Source organism: Geotrypetes seraphini, chromosome 2, assembly GCF_902459505.1.
Source record: "Geotrypetes seraphini chromosome 2, aGeoSer1.1, whole genome shotgun sequence".
Classification (NCBI taxonomy): Eukaryota; Metazoa; Chordata; class Amphibia; order Gymnophiona; family Dermophiidae; genus Geotrypetes; species Geotrypetes seraphini.
The window spans coordinates 301,141,812-301,167,085 of record NC_047085.1 but is presented as its reverse complement, the minus strand read 5'-3'; the positions used below and the strand labels follow the sequence as shown (position 1 = coordinate 301,167,085).

General features: G+C 42.4%; 1 protein-coding gene across 3 annotated transcripts in view; it reads right to left on the bottom strand.

Annotated features, from left to right (window-relative positions):
- The window catches only part of CYTH4 (cytohesin 4), a 187,112-nt gene that overhangs the window by 113,399 nt on the left and 48,439 nt on the right, over nucleotides 1-25,274 (bottom strand). For 2 of the 3 annotated variants that reach the window (XM_033929890.1, XM_033929892.1), the window contains exon 1: nucleotides 23,384-23,465. The exons of the other annotated variant lie outside the window; for it this stretch is intronic. In XM_033929890.1, the coding sequence (XP_033785781.1) occupies nucleotides 23,384-23,450 (67 nt within the window). In that variant the 5' untranslated portion in view covers nucleotides 23,451-23,465. Of the gene's footprint in view, nucleotides 1-23,383; nucleotides 23,466-25,274 lie in introns of those variants that run through there. 3 annotated transcript variants of the gene reach the window in all.

Sequence of the window (25,274 nt, the reverse complement as noted above, 5' to 3'; positions counted from 1 at the left end):
GATGTAGTAGCGGTCTGGACGATCAAACACCTGGATGTACAGAGCGTGATTTAAAAACAAAAAACAAAAAACTTTTTGAGAATGGACATTTTGCCGCTGTCAACTTTGGGCAACTAGTACCATACATCCAAATCAGATTTAGAAGTTTCTTTTGATTATGGCCCTCCACCTGTACAGTCCTGTTTATGCAAAGTAAAAAGGCAGCAGCATCAACAGTGATGATGGCAACAGTGGCAGCAGTTAGCAAGGATTGTGTAACAGTGTGCATTCACAGGAAGACCACACAGAAGGCAACAGGCCCCCTGTTGAGTACCACTATTGGGATAGGTCTCAGTAGAGGTCTAAAGATAGGGGTAGGAGCTCTGATTCTACGATCCCATCCACTGATGATATGACCAAATCTGGGTTCCTGATCCACATTTTGAGATCCATTGGTTTAAGCATTAGAGCTTAAATAATCCTAAAAGGAACTAGGGTAGAATGCTGGTACAGTTAAAATACTCAATAATATTAAGGAGTTAAATAGTAATTACTTGTGTTAACAGGTTAATTTCATGAAAATACTCCACAAGTTATAGAACCAATATATATCTAAAAAACACAATATGCTGTGTAATAGTAATAAATATTCATTAATATAAGTGAAGTGCTCAGTCATCAACCGATCCGTGCATAAAGTACCATTAAAAGTACAAGCACCGGTTATACAACAGGGACCATCATAGCACTCACAGTCCCTACACCTTCCTTAAACAGTAATAATTGTCAAGAAGAAATGAAAAAACACTTATCTTCAAATAAGCAAAAAGAAGGAAGCAAACGCTTTATTCAATAAAGACTCCCCGAATTTGAAACTCTCATAGCCTCCCTTCGACTCGAGTTTCGCAAAAAGCGTCATCAGGAAGGGGGCACTGTAAACAGAAAAAGTGCTACAGCTTAAAGATAAAAACTACAAACTAACGAAATATCCAACTACACTTTAAACACTACAGTTCAACCAAAATTACCCTCATCCAATTTAAGCATAAATTCATAATCCTTAACTTCATATAAATCTTAATACAACTTACTCAGCTACAGGCTGGAGGCATTCTCCTATCCAAACTGGAGATCAGAGCAGACACAGGAGACTTCATTTTGCAAAACTTTATAGACACTCAACAGTCATTCATTTTCTTACAATCAGTCACACAACCAATCAGAGTGTGTCATGGGAGCCAAGGAAACCAAAACCCTCCCTCACATTGACCAATCACAGCTGAAACCACTCGATTTCCTCATTCATTCCCAGGGGGCTCAAAGTTTGCCATTCATAAATAAATCTACATTCCTCATCAGAAGTCTGTGGGAAATATCCCACCTTCTAGGTAAACTAATTTGATCTAGAAGTGTATTGAACATCATGAATGGAATGCCCCCTATCAACCCAATGAGCCACCAAAGGGGCTTGTGTCTGCTTGTGTTTAATATTAGATAAATGTTCCCCAATACGGATCTTAACTTTACGTTTGGTGTGCCCAATATATAACTTCTCGCATGGGCAGATTACACAATAGATGACACCCATAGAATTGCAATCTGTATGAGTTCTCAAAAATAATTTCTTATTTTTATGGGGGATCATTATGTGTCCCTTAGACCATATTAAAGAACAATAAATACAGTGATTGAAAGGTTTGTCAGGGGATTGCACCACAGTACTTCTGTCAACTGAATCATAATTAGAATTCAACATTTCACCTATATTTCTCCTTCATCTAAATGCAAATTTAGGAATTTATTGAAAAGGGGGGATGTATTTTCAGAATAGGCCAATGTTTACTTATGATTTTGCAAATTTGATGGCTCCTAGAAGAAAAAGGAAGAACACAAACTAAAGGGTTATTAGTTTCCTTGCTAGAAGATTTTAAGAGCCATGTCCGTTGACAAAAATATGCCCATTTCCAAGCTTTTTTTAGAATTTTATCCGGATAACCTCTTTGTTTAAATTTATCAAAGAAGATACTCACTTGAATTTTGAATTCCCTGTCATCAGAACATAAACGTCTGATTCTAAGGAATTGGCCTATAGGAATACCTTCCTTCAGATTGGTAGGGTGATAGCTACCATATTCTAGTAAAGTATTTCGATCAGATGGTTTACAAAGACCAATTAACTCCAGACAGTCAATCAGAATAGCATGGTCAACTAGATCGAAGGCACTACTCAGGTCTAGTTGCAGAATAAGAGCACTGGTACCCTGACTGAGTAAAGTGTGGAGGAAGTCCAGTAATGATGCCATGACAGTTTCAGTGCTGAATCCAGAGCGGAAACCAGACTGATTGTTGTGCAGTATGCTAAATTTGTCCAGATACAGTGCTAGTTTCTGATTGACCAGTCCTTCCATTAACTTGACGAAAAAGGGAGTGCTCGCAATTGGTCTGTAATTAGATGTCTGTTTGGTAGGTTCTCTAGGGTTTTTTACGATTAGGGTGATCAAAATCTGGCCTAGATCCTCAGGGAAAGTACCGGTTAGTAAGAGAGATGAGAGCCAGTTGTATAACTTGGCTTTGAAATAGTGTCGCGACTTTCATAATGTTTGGGGGACAGCAATCTAATCTGCAGTAGGAGACGGCGTATTTTGTGTAATATGTGGAGAAATGTTGCCAGGATGGTGTAGTGAAGTTATTCCAGGCCATATCTACCCTAGGGTCATCTTTGTGTTGGGCAACCGGGAAGTTCAAATGGTTGGTTGAGGAGCCTGCTAGATTTGATCTCAAATTGATGATTTTGTTGTTGAAAAATTCCGCCAGTTCATCTGCAGATGGTGGGGAATCAAGGGTAGAATGAGATAGGGCCCGTATGTCATAGAGATTGCTGACTAGTTCAAAGAGATTTCTACTGTTGGTGTTCGGCGATCCAATTTTTTGGGCGTAGAAGTTAGAGCGCTTCTTTGTTTTAGTTTTTTGTATTCGTTTAATTTTAGTCTCCAATTTGACCTCCCCACACTGTCCCCTGATTTCAACCATTGTCTTTCGAGTTTCCGTAACTCCCGTTAAATATTTCCTAACTCGGTATCGTACCAGCCATCCAGATTCTTGTTTCTTCTTTTTCTTAGTTTAGTGGGGGCCATTTTGTTTAATATCTGTGCACTCTTGTTGGTCCAAGAGTCCGCCAAGAAGGAGACTGAGTCTGGGCTAGAAGTTAAGTCATAATGTGACCAGAATTCTATTGGGTTCACCCTACCTCTGCTAGCTATCATTTTATTTGGTCTTTTTGCCACCTTGGGTTCGGATAGGGAGCGTCTTACTTGCCAGCTGAATTGGAAACTGCATAAACGGTGGTCTGACCATAGAGAGTCGGTCCATATGGCTTGGTTCCAGTGAATCTTGGGATTGGCTGGTTCTTTGGTGGAAAAAGTGACTATATCTAGCTGGTGGCCTTTTTGATGGGTCTTTTCTGGGGGCGGCACAAATAAATCAAGTGAAGAAATGAAGGAAATTAGATCTTTGGAGTCACCCTGTTCTGTCTGCTCTAGGTGAATATTTAAAATGAGCAATAATTTATAATTATTAGAGGAAATTTGTTTCTTTGCCTTCATTTCCATGCCAAATAATACTGTGTCATATGATAATTCCACATGATTTTCTAAAAGGATGAGGGTAATTTTGGTTGAATTGTAGTGTTTAAAGTGTAGTTGGATATTTCATTAGTTTGTAGTTTTTATCTTTAAGCTGTAGCACTTTTTCTGTTTACAGTGCCTCCTTCCTGATGACGCTTTTTGTGAAACTCGAGTCAAAGGGAGGCTATGGGAGTTTCAAATTCGGGGAGTCTTTATTGAGATGGATATCTGTTACGAGCGCTGGATTTGAATAAAGCGTTTGCTACCTTCTTTTTGCTTATTTGAAGATAAGTGTTTTTTCATTTCTTCTTGACAATTATTACTGTATAAGGAAGGTGTAGGGACTGTGAGTGCTATGATGGTCCCTGTTGTACAACCGGCTGCTTGTACTTTTAATGGTACTTTATGCACGGATCGGTTGGTGACTGAGCACTTCACTTATATTAATGAATATTTATTACTATTACACAGCATATTGTGTTTTTTAGATATATATTGGACAGTTAAAATACTACCAGCTACAACTACAGTAAACATTCTGGAGAGTATAGCAGAGATGGAAAAGGTGAAAATATTTTTAATTTTTAATTTTGAGTGCAATTTTTGAATATGTTGATTGGGGGGGTGATATATGCATTTGTCATAGATTACAATCTTGATTGAATTTAAGTTTTATTATAGTGTAATATGATTATATAATAGGTTGCACTTATTTTTGGCTTCAAAATGAATAAAGATATATTTAAAAAGAAGGAAAAGGTGAACATCAAACTATGGGATGGACTGAAGTAACACCTAAAGAACTGGAAATTAGGCTGAGAGGAACCCTGGCCACAATGGAGTTCCTCCGTTTTGGCTCAGACATTCACCATCCTTTCACCAAGATTTGACAAACTGTACAAACCAGTTGCTCAGACAGGAAGAACTAATACTACAGTGGTTAATAATAGAAAGAACACTTCTCTTTTCAAAGGGAGACCTAGGTTGTAAAGTACGCCCTAATAGTAAAACACAATGGCATGTTTCCCCATTCTTATTTGTGTAGAAAAAAGGCATGGGAAAATTAGGTCGCTAGTTCTGTATGCAATCCTGGAAGTATCACACTATACAGATTTTAAATATGTCTAAAACTATAGTTTGCTGTATCTCAGGAGATAAGACAACACCTCAAATAGATATTTCTTTGAATAATTATGATATAAAGCTAGTAAATAGTTTCAAGTACATGGGGACTATATAATTGTCATTTAACTTTTGAGGAGAAGGTATTATCTGTTGTTGCTAAAGGATTTGGGGCATTAAAACAGCTTAGAGCCATTAGAGATTTTTTAGATGAGAAATCATTGTTAATTCATGCCTTTGTATTGTATTGTATTGTTAGAGCCCAGCAGAGGAGAGGAAGCGTGGGAGCCCTGCTCCGCCCCTCCCCCGACCAGCAAAAGACCCGATTTCCCCTGCAGCAGCGGACTTTTATTCTTCCAGAGCCCAGCAGAGGAGAGGAAGCGTGGGAGCCCTGCTCCGCCCCTCCCCCGACCAGCAAAAGACCCGATTTCCCCTGCAGCAGCGGACTTTTATTCTTCCAGAGCCCAGCAGAGGAGAGGAAGCGTGGGAGCCCTGCTCCGCCCCTCCCCCGACCAGCAAAAGACCCGATTTCCCCTGCAGCAGCGGACTTTTGTTCCTACAGAGCCCAGCAGAGGAGAGGAAGCGTGGGAGCCCTGCTCCGCCCCTCCCCCCGACCAGCAAAAGACCCGATTTCCCCTGCAGCAGCGGACTTTTATTCTTCCAGAGCCCAGCAGAGGAGAGGAAGCGTGGGAGCCCTGCTCCGCCCCTCCCCCGACCAGCAAAAGACCCGATTTCCCCTGCAGCAGCGGACTTTTGTTCTTACAGAGCCCAGCAGAGGAGAGGAAGCGTGGGAGCCCTGCTCCGCCCCTCCCCCCGACCAGCCAGGGACCCCCGCAGCAGCGGACTTTTATTCTTTTATTCTTCCAGAGCCCAGCAGAGGAGAGGAAGCGTGGGAGCCCTGCTCCGCCCCTCCCCCGACCAGCAAAAGACCCGATTTCCCCTGCAGCAGCGGACTTTTGTTCCTACAGAGCCCAGCAGAGGAGAGGAAGCGTGGGAGCCCTGCTCCGCCCCTCCCCCCGACCAGCAAAAGACCCGATTTCCCCTGCAGCAGCGGACTTTTATTCTTCCAGAGCCCAGCAGAGGAGAGGAAGCGTGGGAGCCCTGCTCCGCCCCTCCCCCGACCAGCAAAAGACCCGATTTCCCCTGCAGCAGCGGACTTTTGTTCTTACAGAGCCCAGCAGAGGAGAGGAAGCGTGGGAGCCCTGCTCCGCCCCTCCCCCCGACCAGCCAGGGACCCCCGCAGCAGCGGACTTTTATTCTTTTATTCTTACAGAGCCCAGCAGAGGAGAGGAAGCGTGGGAGCCCTGCTCCGCCCCTCCCCCAACCAGCCAGGGACCCGATTTCACCCCCTGCAGCAGCGGACTTGTTTCTTACAGAGCCCAGCTCACACAGCCTCTTCTCTTCAGAGCAGCCCCACTGAAACCGGGAGCTGCTCCAACGAAAAACAGACCCCTGCCGTAGGGAAGGAACTTCGGGCCGCGTGGGAGTCCAACTCCGCCCCCCGAAGCCCCCTGCAGAGCAGCTCACACAGCCTCTTCTCTTCAGAGCAGCCCCACTGAAACCGGGAGCTGCCCCCCCCCCCCCCCCGAAGTCCTGAACAGGTCAATCTTTTTTGACCAGACATACAACATAACCCATCTACCACAAAACAACAAGATCTATCTCCCTCACCAATAACAACAGGACAAACGACTTTTAGAATCAGTCCAAACCCCCACCAACTGCCACTAAAGATGAAGCTATCCACACAAACACATACTCAAGCCACCCTAATAATAATCCTCCTCATCACCAGCTGGAAAGTAGTAGCAAACAACTTATACACCACACCCACAAGCTCCTCTGTAACCAATTTCCAACTCCATAACGGCAGAACCTTCTTAACAAGAAACTCGAACCACCAGACCAGCACCCAACATTCCATCACCACAACCTGGAGAAAAAGAACAACTCCTCCCAAGACCAAACCTAAACCTCCTCCCAAAACACTCATCTACCCTGAAACGACCCACAAGAATCAAACAGAAACCACTACTCTAACGTGTGCCTACCTAAACATCAGAGCCTTAGGATCCAAAACTGAACATATAAAAAATTGGTTAAAAACCGAAAACCTAGACTGTCTCTTCCTCACAGAAACCTGGCTAACCTCAGACACAGACCCCAGAATAACAGAGGTATGCCCGCAGGGGTACAAAATAACAGTGACCTGCAGAGAGAAAAAAAGAGGAGGAGGACTAGCAATAATATTCAAAGACTCCCTAACCCTAAATATACAAGAAAAAACATCCACCACACAAATGGACTTACTTGCCTGTCATCTCACAAGCTCCACACTAAAAAACTCACTAGCATGCATGCTCTGTTACATAACACCGGGAAATTGGACCACAACGAGACCTGAATTTGAAAACTTCATCTACCAAAACTCCTTAACAGCAGAATATAACCTTATCCTAGGAGACCTAAACCTCCACCTAGAAGACCCAAAATCCACACCAGCAAAAAACTGTCTAGCATTTCTCAATGCCTTATCCTTCCAAATCCTAGACCCACAAACCACTCATGAAAAAGGACATCAACTAGACATTGCAGCCTTCATGACCCACCAATCAACCACCCCAGTAATTCAAACACCCAATGGAACCTGGTCCCCATCCCTCTGGTCAGACCACTACACTTACAAATTCAGCATTAACTGGACCAAGAACAAAACCACACCTAAATCTCAAAAAACAACATACACCTCACGCAAACATATCGAGCCAACTGTATTCTGGAAAAAAATAGATGAAACACTCCAGGACTGCGACCCAAAAGACTTCATCTCTCACTGGAATTTTCTAGCCACCAACACCCAGGACGAACTAGCCCCACTACAAACCAAAACTAGAACCAGTAGAAGATCAGACCAATGGTTTGACAATGATCTGCTCCAACTTAAAAGACAATGCAGAAGATTAGAAAGAAAATGGAGAAAAACAAACCTAGATCAAACGAAAACCGCCTGGAAAAAAACTAACAAACAATATAAAATCCTACTAAAAGACAAGAGAAAAACTCACTACACAAACCTAATAGGCACAGAAACCCAAGATACCAAAAAACTATTCAAAATATTAAAAGACCTAACGGACACCAAACCCTACACGATAACCAACAACAACCCAACCCCCTCTGCCACCCTTCTAGCAGACCATTTCAAGAACAAAATCACTAACGCCAGAGCCACCCCCAACTTTACCCCATCCCACCTAAACGAAATCACAACCCAACCCACGGATAAAGAATCTACTACAGCGGACAGAACATGGTCTCAATTCCCCAACATACAATGGTCCGAATTCAATAAACTCTACAAAAAATACAGCCACGCCTCCTGTGACCTCAACCACTGTCCAGCATATCTCCTTACCACCTCCAGTATAAAATTCCGTACTCTACTTCTGCAATGGATACAAACAACACTCAAAGATGGCTTTTTCCCTACTGACTTCAGCGAAATTATCATCACCCCAATTCAAAAAGACCCAAAAGGACCAACAGACCAACCATCCAACTTCAGACCCATTGCCTCTATACCGCTATATGTCAAAATTACAGAAGGCCTAGTAGCCAAACTCCTCACAAACTATCTAGATGACCATAACCTACTCCACCCCATGCAATCAGGATTCAGAACTAACTTCAGCACAGAGACACTCCTGGGCTCCCTTATGGACACAGCCAGACAACACCTCAGCACAGGAAAAAAAATGCTTCTCATACAACTGGACCTAACTGCAGCATTCGACCTAGTTGATCATAACATCCTTCTCCAAATCTTGGATGCAATAGGTATCTCAGATACAGTATATTCTTGGTTTGAAGGCTTCCTAAAATCCAGAACCTACAGAGTAAAATCAAACAAAGAAAAATCAGATCCTTGGTCAAACCCTTGCGGCGTACCACAGGGATCCCCATTATCCCCTACTCTCTTCAACCTATACACTGCCTCTCTCGGGGCATACCTGGATAACATAGGCATTACCACCTATAGTTATGCGGATGACATCACCATCATCATACCATATGATCAGCCAAAGACCACCATGACAAACATAATACACCAAACAATAGAAACAGTTACAACCTGGATGAAAGAACACAAACTAAAACTCAACCCAGATAAAACCAAATTCATCCTCCTCGAAAATGACAAAGTCCCAACCATAACCAATTTAGAACTTAACTCAATCAACTACCCAATCCAAACCACCATAAAACTACTAGGAGTGACAATAGACAGATGCTGCACTATGCAACTGCAAATAAATAAAACCATACAGAAATCCTTTGCAATAATGAGAAACCTGAGACAAGTCCGGAAATTCTTTGAAAGATCACAATTCCAGCTCATAGTGCAATCCCTAATCCTAGGATTGCTAGACTACTGCAACATCCTCTACCTCCCCTGCCCTGCCACGATGACCAAGCAACTACAAACAATCCAAAATACTGCTCTGAGACTCATCTACTCACTGAGGAAACATGATCATATCACAGAAGCCTACATCAACTCACACTGGCTACCAATCCAAGAAAGAACACTATTTAAATTCTACTGCATGATATTCAAAACCCTAAATGGAAATAGCCCAGCCTACCTAAACAATCGCCTCATCCAAGCAACCTCAACCAGACATAGAAAAACGCACTCCCCTTTCACACCTCCCCCGATCAAGGAAGTAAAACGGTCAAAACAATACGACGGCCTCCTAGCCACTCAAGCTGCAAGAATGGATAACCAAATCTCCAACCTACTGTTAACCACCCCAGACTACAAGATTTTCAGAAAACAAATAAAAACTATACTCTTCAAGAAAGCCCTGAAACAGTCCTAACCACACCCACTCTTAAAACCTCTTACTCTTAACAACACTTTTACCTATCAAATGCTCTCTAAAACCCATAATCTCACCATATTCATACCTAACCACACCCACTCTTAAAACCTCTTACTCTTAACAACACTTTTACCTATCAAATGCTCTCTAAAACCCATAATCTCACCATATTCTTACCTCCTAAAGACCTCCAATTCCCTTTGGTAACTCTTTATCCAATGTTTATTACCTTAAAAAATTCAATGTCATCGCTTATTCAACTCCTTTTAATTTGTATGTAATTCCTGTTTTTTTAGTTGGAATGTAATCCGCCTTGAACCGCAAGGTAATGGCGGAATAGAAATCACTAATGTAATGTAATGTAATGTAATTATGGTAATTTAGTATACGCAGGTATTGGGTCAGGACAGCTGAAACGTTTACAAACAGTGCAAAATACTGCGATTAAATTATTAGGCCATGCATATATCCATGATCATGTGACACCTTTGTATTTAAAATTCCATTGGCTATCAGTGGAATTTAGGATTAAATTTAAGATCTTGATGTTGGCACATAAAGCATTATTTCAGCTACAGCCTTCATATCGCTCGAACTTGGTGTTATTTTATGCCCTAAGACATTTATTATGATCTCTAAATGACAACAGGGTAGTGTTCCCCATATTTTGAAGGCACATCTTGCGTCAACTTGAGATTTTGTATTCTTCTATTTAATTCCATGGTTATGGAATACTCTGCCCATAGATTTGAGAAAAGAAGAATCTTATATAAATTTTAAAAGACACCTAAAAGCATATTTTTTTTCAATTGGCTTTCTCAAATTGAATAATTGAGTTTGGGACTGTAATCTGTAATTTGTACTAATATAATGATTAATTTTTGATATGGATAAATTTTTTAATTGTATGTATTAATTATAGTTTATTAAGATTTACTGTTTTTATTAGAATTGTTATTATGATGGAGATGCTAATTTTTTTTTTTAACTTTTGCTTTTACTCTTTTCTATCCTATTTTAAATGGAGTTCCTTTCTTATTGAATATGTATTATATTGTACACCGCTTGGATCCTTTTTTAGGCTGTTATGCGGTATAGAACGTTTTTAATAAACATATACGTGTTTGTAGAATACTCGTATATGGGGCATGGGAAGGTACACTGCAGGGAAACTTTGAGTATGTGGGGGGGGGGTATGAGGTAGACATTGGTGAAAGTGTGTAATACCTGTAGAAGGACAGATGAAAATGTATCGCAGACTAGTGAGAAGGAGGTGCATATGTTGGAGGGGAAGTCTTATGTGTGGTGGATGTAGTGGTTAATAGGCAATGTGTGAAGTTGTACATGCAGGAAGGTGTTGAGGCATTGAGAAAGTGCTGTAGCATAGGGGATTTGTATGTCTGTGTGTTTCTCTGATAGAGGTCTATAATTCACACTTTTTCCCTTTCCCTCCTCTGTTCCATATTCTATCCTCCTTCCTCTTCAAGCCTCTTCAAACACCACCACATCTTCCCAGTCCCCTATTTTCTCAATGTAGCCCCCTCCTATTCCTCCCCCCATTGAATACCATCCTCGTCCCCCTCTCTTAATAGCTCCCTCTTCCTCCTATTTCTTTGTGTCCTCGGAGATCCCTTCCATTTTCCCTTCTTTCCTTTTTGTAGTAGTCTTCCTCAAAACCTCTCTCCTCTAAGCCCCACCACCTAAAGAGTCCTCTCTGGGCTGTGTAAACCTCAAGGCAATTGGTGACATGCTTCCACTGACATGCTGCCAACTGACCTGAAGTTTAGACAGCTCGGGGATGCTCTGGAGAAGACTCTTTAGCTGGTGGAGCTTTGGGATCCTTGCCAGCCAAGGAATTAATTTATACCATTTGAGGGAAGGGAGAAAAGGGAAAGGGGCAGCAGATGGAGAAGAAATATCCACCACCAGGCCCACCCAAAAAGAGTCTGCCTATTATCCTGCCTGGTAGGGTGGGTGTTTTGAGGCAGGAGTTATTGAATATGAGATAGTTGTCTATTTGTAAGCCATACTTATCTCTCTTTCTTTCTCTCTCCCTCCCTAGATTTGGACCTTGATAATATATTTGTATTTCTTGGTTATAGTCATGTGAGTAATGCTTATTTCATGAATATGTTATGAAAATTCTTATTAAAAAAAAAAAAAAGAAGAATGTGATTTGATTATTTTGAAAATGGTGCCAGTGCTTCTGTTTTAGTTACTCTGGCTAGAAGGAAGGGAAATACTTTTCATTCTGGCCCTTTCACCCCTATCATTTTCACTTTGTCATGATCCCTCCCTTTCTAGTTTATAAGGGATGGGAGCAGATAAGATGCATCTGTGCGTTGAACTGACCGATAAGCAGTTATCGGTTTCAACTGGATAACAGTTCATTTTTAATCCAGACCTTTCAGCTTCAAGGCAAGAACACAGGCTGACATCACGGGAAATTAGCAGAAATATTCAAGTGGTCCTGGAAAGTGTTTGTGTTTCTCTTTTGATTTGGGGCCATATTCTATAAATGGTGTCCCAATTGTAGGTGGCAATAGGCATCCTACTGCTTTATAACCAATCTGGATGCACGTTTTCTAAAAAAAAAAACAACGCAAGGCAAGCTGCCTACACTGTAGGTGTCTGTTGCAGTTGATGGAGACGCGTACGGATGCTTAAGCTCTCCCAAGGCTGGGTGTGGGCATGGTTTTTCCCAGAAATGACCTTAGGTGAGCTTAAGTGGCCCTAGGTGTCTTCCTAGGGCCACAATAGGCGCTTGAAATGTAGTCCCAGCTACCATAGATTGCTTTGTGGGCATGCCCCTAACTTTCTGCTATGGCAGACAAACCTAGTAAACAGATGCTTATAAAGTGCACTTTATCCTAAACAATATCAGCTATAACGTTGACACCTATACCTAAAGCTGAAAACCTTGACCTGACCAAAGTAAAAAAACTTCAGGTTGGTAGCGGAGATTCCGTGGCCTGCCAAACTATTGAATTCTGTGTAAGTACGCAACTAGACCAAACTGATGAATTTCACAAATTGTAACATGGTTTCAGATCAAGGCACAGCACCGAATCCCTGTTACTTGAAGTAACATCTAAAATAAGATATCAACTCGGCAAAGGCAAACAAACTAGAATAGAATCTCAGTTATCTGGCACTCATGGGGATTGGTGGATACCAGATATCTGTTTTTCTGATTAATTGAGAGTGTGTTAGAAACCTTGTGTTAGAAACCACTCTTAATTCCCCCCTCCCTCCCTCTCCAAAGCACCAGCGCGGCAGCAGTCCTGACCCGCAAAACCCTCCTTCCTCTTTCCCTCCTTCAAGCCCCAAAGTGGCAAAAGTAGGCGGCAGTTCTGAGCCACAAACTCCCTCCCTCTCTCTCTTTCTTACACAAAGCACAGCTGTCAGCAGGAGGCACAGGCTTCTTGAGGCACTTCCGATGCGTCAGAGGAAAGGCCCTGCCAGGGCTGGCCATGAGCAGCCTGTCTCCCGCTGACCACTGTGCTTCGGGTAAGGAAGAGAGAGAAGGAGCGAGGGAGTTCACGGCTCAGGACTTCTGCCTGCTTCTGCCACTTTGGGGCTTGAGGGAGGGATGAGGGCTTTGTGGCTCAAGACGCTGCTGGTGCTTCGGGGAACTTTTTTTTTTTTTTTTTACACAGGTGATTTTTTTGCCGGTTGTGTGAGAGTCCCGGTTAACTGAGACCTGGTTAACCGAGACTATTGTATACTGCTACAGTTTGACATCTCTGCAGTATCTGATGCAGTGGACCACTCTCTCCTACTTCTCAAATTAAATTAACTTGGAGTACAGGGTGTAGTACTACAATGGTTTTTACAATTCTTAAAAATTAGAACATATAAAGTTTGGAAAGACAGCAAAATATCCCAAAAGTATAAGGCTAGCTGCAGTGATCTACAACAATGTTTCCCAATACTGTCCTGGAGGACCACCATGCCAATCGGATTTTCAGGCTAGCCCTAATGAATATGCATGAGAGAGATTTGCATATAATGGAAGTGACAGGCATGCAAATCTGCTCCATGCATATTCATTAGGGCTAGCCTGAAAACCCGATTGGCCTGGTGTTCCTCCAGGACAGGGTTGGGAACCACTGATCAACAAGGCTCATCCCTATAACTTGCACTATTTAACATCTAAGAGCACCGGGAAATAACCTGGCAGGATCACATCTTTTCTTATGCAGACGATATATTAATTTTCTCTACAGCAAAATAATCCTTCAGTAGCACTGTAAACTACTTGAAAAATACTATCGATGACTTAAGTATATGGATGATGAGAAACTTCCTCAAGCTAAAGAAATCTAAAACAAGAATATTATGGTTAGGAGACTTTCCTAGCACAGAAATACAGCTGTCCAGAGATGAGAGACTAAAGATAGAAAATTCCTCTAAAGTCCTGGGAGTCGCATTAGACTCTAACTTAATCTTACACACACACACACACACACACACATCACCTCTCTAGTGAAAACATTCTTCTTTAAGATGAAACAGCTGAGGACAATAAGACCAGTACTGACTGAAACCAGCTTCAGGACTGTATTGCAGGAATCTAAGGAGGACTATCTGGCCAAGTCAAAGGCAGTCAAAACAGCAGTCAGAGAGGCCAAACTCCGTATGGAGGAGAATCTAGCAAAAAACATCAAGAAGGGCGATAAATCCTTCTTCAGGTATATTAGTGAGAGAAAAAGAAACACAGATGGGATAGTATGCCTTAGGAAACCCGACGGGAACTATGTAGAATCGGACTCTGATAAAGCCAAACTTTTAAATGAATACTTCTCCTCAGTCTTCACTTGCGAGGCGCTGGGATCCGGCACTCAGCTGCAAACAAGGGAAAGCTCGGAAGACCCATTTTGAAATTTCGAGTTTACGCCCAGCAGTGTCTACTATGAGCTATCAAGACTCAAGGTGAACAAAGCCATGAGACCAGACAAACTACACCCCAGGGTGCTCAGGGAGTTGAGGGACATCCTGGCGGAACCGTTATCCGCGCTCTTCAATCTTTCCCTAAGTACAGGAAGAGTCCCGTTGGACTGGAAAATGGTAATGTCATTCCACTCCACAAAAAGGGATGCAGGACGGAGGCTGCGAACTACAGACCGGTGAGTCTCACATCGATAGTGAGTAAACTTATGGAAACACTAATCAAACGCCAATTAGATACGATCCTGAACGAGGAGAATCTACGAGATCCCCATAAACATGGATTTACAAAGGGTAAAATCTGATCAGCTTCTTTGACTGGGTAACAAGAAAGTTTGATATAGGGGAGTCCCTGGACGTCATGTACTTGGACTTCAGCAAGGCATTCGATAGCGTCCCACACCACAGGTTATTGAATAAGATGAGTTCGATGGGATTAGGTGAAACATTAACTGCATGGGTTAAGGACTGGCTTAGAGGTAGACTTCAGAGGGTAGTGGTAAACGGTACCCTTTCCGAAACGACGGAGGTGATCAGCGGAGTGCCATAGGGCTCAGTCTTGGGCCCGATCCTGTTTAACATCTTCGTAAGAGACTTGGCAGAGGGGCTTCATGGTAAAATTACATTATTCACCGATGACGCCAAACTATGCAACATAGGCAAAAGCACAGTGCCCGACAATATGACCCAGGACCTACTTCTACTGGAGAATTGGTCAAAGACTTGGCAACTAAGTTTCAATGCCAAGAAATGTAAGGTCATGCACCTTGGCATCAAAAATCCATGCAGGATTTACACCCTAAATGGTGAGACTCTAGCAAGGACTGTAGCAGAACGAGACTTGGGAGTGATCATTAGTGTAGACATGAAGACTGCCAACCAAGTGGAGAAAGCTTCATCCAAGGCTAGACAAATCATGGATTGTATCCGCAGAAGCTTCGTCAGCCGTAAGCCCGAGGTCATAATGCCGTTGTACAGATCCATGGTAAGACGCCATCTGGAATACTGTGTATAATTCTGGAGGCTGCATTACCAAAAAGATGTGCTGAGAGTTGAGTCGGTTCAGCGAATGGCCACCAGGATGGTCTCGGGACTCAAGGATCTCTCATATGAGGAACGGCTGGGTAAGTTGCAGCTATATTCACTCAAGGAACGCAGAGAGAGGGGAGACATGATCAAGATGTTCAAATATGTCACGGGCCTTATCGATGTGGAAGAAGATATCTTTTTTCTTAAAGGGCCCATGGCGACAAGAGGGCATCCGTTGAAAATCAGAGGGGGGGGGGAAATTTCATGGTGACACCAGAAAATATTTCTTCACCGAAAGGGTGGTTGATCGCTGGAATAATCTTCCATTACAGGTAATTGAGGCCAGCAGCGTGCCAGATTTTAAGAAAAAATGTGATAGGCATGTGGGATCTCTTCATGGAGGAAGTTAGGGGGTGGGTCATCAGAGTGGGCAGACTAGGTGAGCCGTGGCCCTTTTCTGCTGTCATTTTCTATGTTTCTATGTTTCTGTCCTAATACCATACCTGGACTATTGCAACTCACTATATTGTGGCATTACAGAAAAAGAAAGCAAGAGACTACAACTACTACAAAACACGACTGCAAGACTAATTCTCAAAAGGAATTGATACGAGAGGGCAAATTTGCTGTTAGAACAACTGCACTGGCTGCCAATGAAAAATAGTTCAAGGTAGCCTGCAAGGGGAAAACTCGGAGGGACTAACTTCGGCTATCAAAGTCCCATACTCCTTCTTCAACTTACGCGTATCACAACGCTACAAACAATCCTTCCCAATCACCTCAACAAGTATGGCGGAAGAACATATTTGAAGTTACCTTTGAATACCAAGACCTCTCATTTGGAACAAACTGCTAACACACCTAAGACAATCTACCACCTACTTTGAATTCCAGAAAAAACTAAAAACATATATCTTTTCTCTATAACTGCTTTCTTATCCGTCACCCCTTCCTCTAAAAACAGCTCTCCTTCTATCAATTTAACTTCAAGAACTGGAGCTAAATCTTATTGTAAACCACATAGATTCCTCGCAGAAAACTGCGGTATATAAGACATTGTATTGTATTGCATGGAAACAGGAACTTGTGGTCATTCAATTCAGAGTTTTCTTTTTTTCTCATTCTACTCTTTCTTTCAATGTATCCTAACATGAATTTTAGAAAAATATATTTTTAATTGAGTGAGACTTTGGGGGGTGGGGGTGGGTGGAATTTGGTATCCTTCCTGCTGACCGAGTTTGGGGAGGGTCATGGGTTCCTTGCCACAGCTGCTCAGTTGATCACAGCATGGGGATTCCCTTGCTGCAATCAGCTGATGGGAAGGGAATCAGACACAATTCTGTAACCGGCGCTTGTGACATGGAGAATTGGTCAAGTTAGGTGAGGTTGGACATCTGTGCTTTAGGGCAGAAGTGATTCTGTATAGGACACTGGTGTTCAATTCTCAGCCACTTCTTAGGTAGCTGCAGAAACTGGCATCCTATACAGAATTTCCCCCTAAGTGCTCCCACATTAACCCTAAGTTAGCCAGTTAGCACACTTTAATTATAACACGTTAGCTGGCTAATGCATACCTGCCCACTCTCCATCCCCAAAATATTTTTTAAAAATCAGTAGCACATGAGTAAGTAGGAAGAAATAAACATAAATACTACAACACTTTTGATCAAGTATCTGCCACAGCCTGTTTGAGCATGGTAACGATGCCTTAAGGTGGAAACTCTATAAATGGTGCCTGTATTAGGCGCCGCTTGGTGTCTTAATTGAGGATGTCTAATAACACCTAACTGAATTCTGTATGCAACTTAATTGTTTTTGATTGGTGTGGTAATTGACCACACCATTAAAAACCAATTTTAAAAAAACTTAAATAACTTACCACACCAATCAAAACCAATTAAGTTGCATACAGAATTCAGTTAGGCGGCCTTCAAAAAAATAGGCGCTCTGCATGTTAGGCGTGGATGTTGCTTTGTGTTAGGCGCCTTGTTACAGAATCACTGCTCTTAAGTGTGCCTAAGCGCTCACATGGGCGCCTAACTTTTAGTTGTGCCTAGAGCTGGCCTATTTATTGGGCGCTTCCAAAATAGGTGCCGCTCAGCGTGATTCACTAGACCATTGGTTCCCAACCCTGTCCTGGAGGAACACCAGGCCAATCGGGTTTTCAGGCTAGCCCTAATGAATATGCATGAAGCAAATTTGCATGCCTATCACTTCCATCATATGCAAATCTATCTCATGCATATTCATTAGGGCTAGCCTGAAAACCCGATTGGCCTGGTGTTCCTCCAGGACAGGGTTGGGAATCACTGCACTAGACAGCACCCAATTTTACTTGAATCGCGCTGAATGGTGCCTATTTTGGAGGCCTAACTTTTAGGCGCTTCTTATAGAATTTGCCCTTTAATGCTCCTCAGCTTTTTATCTGGATTCTAGGAATGTTGTGTAAGGGTTAACTGTGGATTCGAACTCTGGGAATTTTATGGAGTTAAATGTATTTTTTTTTTTTTTTTTTTTTTAATTCCTTCATGTGTCTTCCACTGTTTATGGTTCTTGAATCCCTCTTTGAAAGACTATCATATAGCACAGAAATGTGAAAAGGTTTCTTTAAAACAATGAGTTATTTTTGATTTTCACATTTTTATGCTATTTTCTTTCTCAAACTATATGTGATGGATTGTAGTTGAAAAGCAAATAAAACTTGGTGTGGTTCCATCTCATTTTGACTATTTCTGTCGAGTTTCATTTTGCTTTCTTTTTTCCATTTTTTTTCAATCATTTGGTCAGTGTCATTATTAATAAATGCTGTTTGCAAATGGTACACAAAACAAATGAAAGAAAATAAAGGAAAATCTGAGTTTCATTGGGATACTTATAAAATTTCATTTTGACGTGAAGGTGTTGCCAGGGGCAAGAACAGAGCAGGGAATGCAACAACACACATTAAAATCCATTTGGATTTCTAATATACTTTAGTAAACAATCCTTTCACTTTTTCTTCTGTATTTGTTCTCTCAGGGAAATCAATATTTGCAGGAAAATCTGCTTTAGAACTATGAGAAATCTGATACAGACTCTAGGCAAGCAATACATCTAGAGATCTGCTTTATTTTCTACCAGTGGCTCTGGAAAGGGAATATGCAGAATTTCTGACAACCTCAAACTGGGCTAATGTCTGTCTCATTTCAATTTAATTGACAATTTCTCTGCTTGTGTCAGGAGATCTGCATGCTGGAGACATATGAAAGGGTGCTGAATAGTTCTCAGCCCAACTAAGAAGAGAATGACATGGATCTGAAACAACGTCAAAACCATAAAATTTTGTTTCAGCAAATTGGCACTTAACAAAATAAGATAATGCTCTTTTCAGCTACAGTGGCAAAATAATGCTCAGAATTTAGGAAGCTGGTTGGTTGGGCTGAGAACTTTTCAGCACCCCCTCGATCTATCTGCCACCTTTGATACTGTTGATCACCGCCTACTCCTTGATATGCTGTCCTGGATGGGATTCCAAGGATCTCTCTCCTGGTTTTCTTACTGTCTCTCCCATCGCACCTTCAGTGTATGCAATGATGGTACCTTCTCCAAAGCCATCCCACTATCGATTGGTGTACCTCATGGCTCTGTCCTGGGACCACTCCTTTTCTCAATCTACACTTACTCACTTGGAGCGCTGATCTCCTCCCACGGCTTCCAGTATCACCTCTATGTTGATGACTCCCAGATCTACCTCTCCACACCAGATATCTCTACTGAAAGCTAGACCAGAGACTTAGATTGCCTGTCCGACATTGACACCTGGATGTCTCACCACTATCTAAAACTGAATATGTCTAAAACCTACCTGCTCATATTCCTGCCTAAACCCACCTTCCCGCTGTCCCTGTTCTCTGTCTCTGTGGACAACATTCTCATCCTCCATGTTTTGTCTGCTCACAATCTCGAGGTCATCATTAACCCCTCTGTCTCCTTCACCACCCAGATACAACATATTGCTAAAACCTGTTGCTTCTTCCTCTATAGTATTACCAAAATCTGACCCTTCCTCTCTGAGCACACTACCAAAACCTTTATCCACAATCTTATCACCTCACGCTTAGACTACTGCAACTTGCTACTCTCAGACCTTCCTGTTAGCCATCTCACTCCCCTCCAATCCATCCCGAATTAGGCTGCACGACTCCTATTCCATGAGAGTCGCTATACTTACATTACCCTTCTCCTAAAGTCACTTCATTGGCTTCCCATCCATTTCCAAATTCAATTCAAACTCCTTTTACTGACTTACAAATGCACTCACTCAGCTGCCCCTCATTATCTCTCTTCACGTCTCTCCCCACCCCCCATGAACTCTGTTCAACTAAGTCCCTTCTATCTGTGTCATTCTCTTCCTCCGCCAACTCCAGACTCCGTCCCTTCTACCTTGCTACACTGTATGCTTGGAACAAGCTGCCTGAACCCCTCAAGCGGGCTCCATCTCTTGCAGTGTTCAAGGCCCAATTAAAAGCTTACCTTTTCAAGATTGCTTTCAACACCTGACTCCCCTCACCTTGGGTTCTGCATCCCTAACCCTATATGTCATGTAAGCTCTTCTGAGCAGGGACCATCTATTAAATGTCAAAATGTACAGTGCTGCGTATATCTTTTAGCATTATATAAGTGATAAATAGTAGTTGTAGAAGTAGATAGCCGGCCATTTCCCTCTGCATATTGGCGGATAGTCAGATATGAGCAATTTGGCTGGCCAGGAGTCAGTCCTGGCTGTCCAAATAGCACTGAATATTGGGCAGAATCCCCCTGATATTCAGCAGGACCTAGCCAGCCTGGAATGGCTCCTGGCTGCTGCACTTTAATTTTGCCCTGGTGTCTACGAGTACCAGTGCCATTACAAGCAGAAGTTCCCGTGGTCTTTACGGAACACAAGTCCTAGTAAGGACGATTGTATGCTGACACGGGTTAAACTGAACTTTTTGCCAATCGGTCACTGGATGTTAAACGTTTAGTTATAGGAGATCACGATTGTGAAGTTTCATTGCTGTTCAAAGCTAAGTTCCACATTTACAATGCTTATAAAATATTTATAATGTTTATATTTGTTTTAATATGACAAAACATTGCATTAAGGCTGGAGGTTGTGATTGACCTGTGATTGAAAATAAATTCCCCGAATAGATCAGCTCAGGCTGCCCTATAATGAGTTGGGGTATGAATTTCTGAGGTCTCACCATAAATGAGTTTTAATGATTTATGATTTTTTATATGAATTATTCTACCCCACATTTTTGTAGTTTATCATTTTTGATTTTTCAGTGGGGTTTGTGTTATTTTTGATTTTGCTGCTTTCCCTTAGCCAGTCATAAGAACATAAGAATAGCCTTACTGGGTCAGACCAATGGTCCATCAAGCCCAGTAGCCCATTCTCATGATGGCCAATTCCAGGTCACTAGTACCTGGCCAAAACCCAAAGAGTAGCAACATTCCATGCTACCAATCCAGGGCAAGCAGAGGCTTCCCCCATGCCTTAATAAAAGACTATGGATTCTTCTTCTAGGAATTTGTCCAAACCTTTCTTAAAACCAGCTACGCTATCCGCTTTTACCACAACCTCTGGCAATGCGTTCCAGAGCTTAACTATTCTCTGAGTGAAAAAAATATTTCCTCCTATTTGTTTTAAAAGTATTTCCCTGTAATTTCATTGAGTGTCCCCTAGTCTTTGAAATTTTTGACGCGGAAAAATCAATTCACTTGTACCCATTCTACTCCACTCAGGATTTTATAGACTTCAATCATATCTCCCCTCAGCTGAAGAGCCATAACCTTGTTAGTCTTTCCTCATATGAGAGGAGTTCCATCCCCTTTATCATCTTGGTCACTCTTCTTTGAACCTTTTCTAGCATCGCTACATCTTTCTTGAGATAAAGAGACTAGAATTGAATGTAGTACTCCAGGTGAAGTCGCACCATAGAGTGATACAGAGGCTTAGTTGGTTAAGTCCGAGGTGGCAAAGTCCGAGGTGGTGAACTGTGACCTAAGTATTGAATATCTGAGATTGCCGCAATCTGCAGGAAGTTGCTGGGCTGCCTCCCGCAGGCTGACTATCAGGGCCAGCTGCGGTTTGAAACGAGACCTTAATGGTGCCTTGGTGACTGCTTTTTGACTTTTGAACTATTCCCAGCATTTTATAAAGGGCGTCCAAATATTTGTGCCCAAATTTTGACATGATCTAGAGATGCCCGGATAACCTGATTGATTAAGATTAGGGGCTGTGCGTACATCTGGTTGCTCGATATTCTATTTTTTATTTATTTATCCTGCTATCTATTCATTCTAGGAGGGAGGGTAGTACCAAGATAAAACGTATACAATAAAACAAAACAGAAAGAAAAAACAAAGTAAAACAAATATTATTCACTAAAACCTGATCACACTTCAATAAATTAGTTCAGAACTGCTGATCCATATCAATAAGCACCTTATGCTGAATAAACTTTTCTAAATAGATAAGTTTTATAGCTGTCTCCTATAACTGCAATAATTCTGGTAGAGTTCGTCAATTGAGCAGTAAAGTATTCCATAAACGAGCTTCTTTGATATATATCATTGCATCACAATAAAGAACCAATCCGATGTTTACAAGAAGGTACACCTAACAGTAGTATATCAGAAGATCTTATATAATGAAATTGTTCAAACATACACATATTGCCATTTTAAAACTGTAAATATTCATATAGGGAAAGGGGATGGGATTTGATATACAGTGTGACTGAGTGTGGGCTTGGTTGGTAGTGCAAGCCTTCATTTCCCAGCACATTTGCCAAACCGAGTGGATATTTGGAGTTGGCAGAGAATAGGGTACTATAAGAAGTTTAAGTTCTACAGTCACACTTTGTCTGGAACAAATACTTTTATTATTGTCAAGCTTGTGCTTCCAAAACAGTTCAAGTTCAACAACAAAAATGTGGGAACTTCCCCTTCAACTTGATCCCACTGTATGACTGCCACAGTTCACTCCAATAATCCATCACTTTCAAAATTCTCAAAATCCAAACTGATTTTCTATTATGCTATCATATTGCATCACATTGGTCTTGGCTTAACTCTGTCAGTCCAGACAAGAATCCATCTTCAGGCAATGACGAGTACATTCTTTCTACTTTTGCCGCACCTTTAATTCATACAGTTTATTGCAAATATACCTGAAACAGCACTAAGCTTGCACAGAGCCAGAGCTCAGTGATTTTGGACCAAACCACCTGTAATGATCAGTTGTAGTAATCCCACCCAATCCCATTCAGGCTTTACTATCTTTAAAGTTCTGTATCACTACATTGCTTTTGCAGGCTTAGCCTTATTTCACCTTCCTTTTTATTCTTCTCGGGGAACACAATTTTTGTTTGGCCGCTTTAGAGGCTATCAATGTTATCAGGAACTAATCCTTATCTTGTGCCTTATTGCTTAATGAGTCATTTTCCACCAGCCATTATAAACACAGCTTTAATACTATCTGGTCATTCCCCAGAGAAGTAGACTCACAATCTTTTAAACATTTCCACTCTGCCTTCAGCAAACACAGCTTTAGCCCTGCATGCATATTCTTCAGGACAGCAAATTCTCTAGGCAATAAACTTTTATTCTTTTAAACCACTTTCAATCCTCCATCATGCTTTCTATGGGGAATTATTCAGAAGAGCTTTCACTAAATTCCTTAGGCTCTTCTCTATTTATTTCTATAGTCTCTTCAGAATAGACAGACATGAATTCCTCCTGACACTCAGATTCAGGGTATTCTACCTTGGGCTTCAAATCTGGTCTGCCTTGTTTCTATTTTCCAGCTGTATTCAAGTCTCAAAGCCAACATGGTTTGTCTTCTGCCTTCAACCTCTGTTGCTTGTGCCTGCTTTGCTTTCCCCCCTTTGCTTCTGCTTACTAGGGTAATTAAGATTAGCCTCAGCTGTGTGTTTCTCTCTGACTGGCCGAACCTTCCTGAGTGCAGTGATTTGGTTTGACCCAGTTTTCTGCTTTGTGCAGTATGTGTCTTTAGTGTAAGCCAGCTCTAGTTTACCCTTTCCTTGCTCAAAAAGAATTCCCTGCCTTGACTTTAGCAAGTTGGGCACTTGCAGAGAAAAAGCTAAATAGGAATCTGACTGTGTGTGTTCCTTTCTTAAAGTATTGCCTAGATATGTCAGCTTTCCCTGTCTCTGTCTTGGTTTTGAAATAGGCTTATTAGCCTGGACTCGCATTGGCACAGCTTCTTTTTCAACAGCCTCCAGCTTTCCTACATTTCTGCTGGAGCTCACAAGGGTTTCCCTTGCCTAAGGGATTTACATTGTTAAAGTTTTTTGGTTTGCTAATTTATATACAATATAGTTCTTTTGAGTTTCTTGTTTGACACATAATACCAACGTTTTGAGGAGGAGGAATGTCTTAGGAACATGACCAGAATGGCAGTGTAGGTCTGTAGCTTTGATAGCACATGCATATCATTTGCTGTAACCACTCGCCCAAAGCCCCTGAACTTGTCAGCAGAATACAAGACCCTTTCTACAATGGCCACAGCTAAAGCTTGCAAATATCACTCATAATACAAGCATTCTTTGACTTTGAGGTGGAAGACTCACAAGAAAAGATGCCTAGCTCAGAGCAAATGGTGGTGACCAGTGGCGTACCAAGGGGGGTTGGTCCGCCCCGGGTGCACACCCCAAAGGGGTGCACAGCTGATCACCCTCCAGTGTTCTCCCTAGGGCAGTGATCCGCAAACTGCGGCTTGCGGCTCGTCTACAGCAGGAGTGCCCAACCTGCTTCCCTTCCCTTCTCACTGACCTCTCCCAAGCTATCGCCACCATCAGGAACAAGCCGGTGCCGAGTTCTCCCTGCTTCTCTTCCCCGCGGGGCTGACCAACTCTTGCCACCCGACGTCAGTTCTGACATCAGAGAGGACGTTCTGGGCCAGCCAATCGCTGCCTGGCTGGCCCGGAACATCCTCTCTGACATTAGAATTGTAATCAGGTGACGAGAGTTGGTCGGCCCCACGGGGAAGAAAAGCAGGGAGAACTCGGCACCGGCCTGTTCCCAATGGCGGCAGTGGCAGTCTATTCCCCGGCGGCAGTGGCAGCATGTTTCCCAATGGTGGTGGCATGGGGGAGGGCAGGGAGAAAGAAAGAAAGGGGGGGCAGGGAGGGGGAAGAGAAATGCTGCACCACCCAATTGGGGAGGGGAAGAAAAGAGAAGTGCTGTTGCTGCACCCAATTGGGGAGAGAGAGGGGATAAGGAACACCAGGGAAGGGAGAGGAAAGAGATGCCAAGACCATGAGAGGAAAGGAAAGGAGCTACCAGACCATGGAGGGGGGGGAGAGATGTCAGGGGGAGGGGGAGGAGGCAGATGCCAGACCAGGTGGAAGAAAGGAGAGAAAGGAAGGAGAAGAGATGCTAGATAATGGAGTGGGAGGGGGAGATGGAAGGAGAGGAGAGAGATGCCAGGGCATGGGGGGAGAGAAGGGATGGAGATAGAGATGCCAGACTATGGGGTGGAATGGGAAGGAAGGAAAGAAAGGAGAACAGAGAGATGCCAGAGCATAGGGGAGGGGGTGAAGCCAAAATGAATCATGTACAAAGGAGAGAAAGGGCACAGGATATACAGTTTATTGAAGGGACATAGAAAGAGGGAAGATGCCATATGGAACAG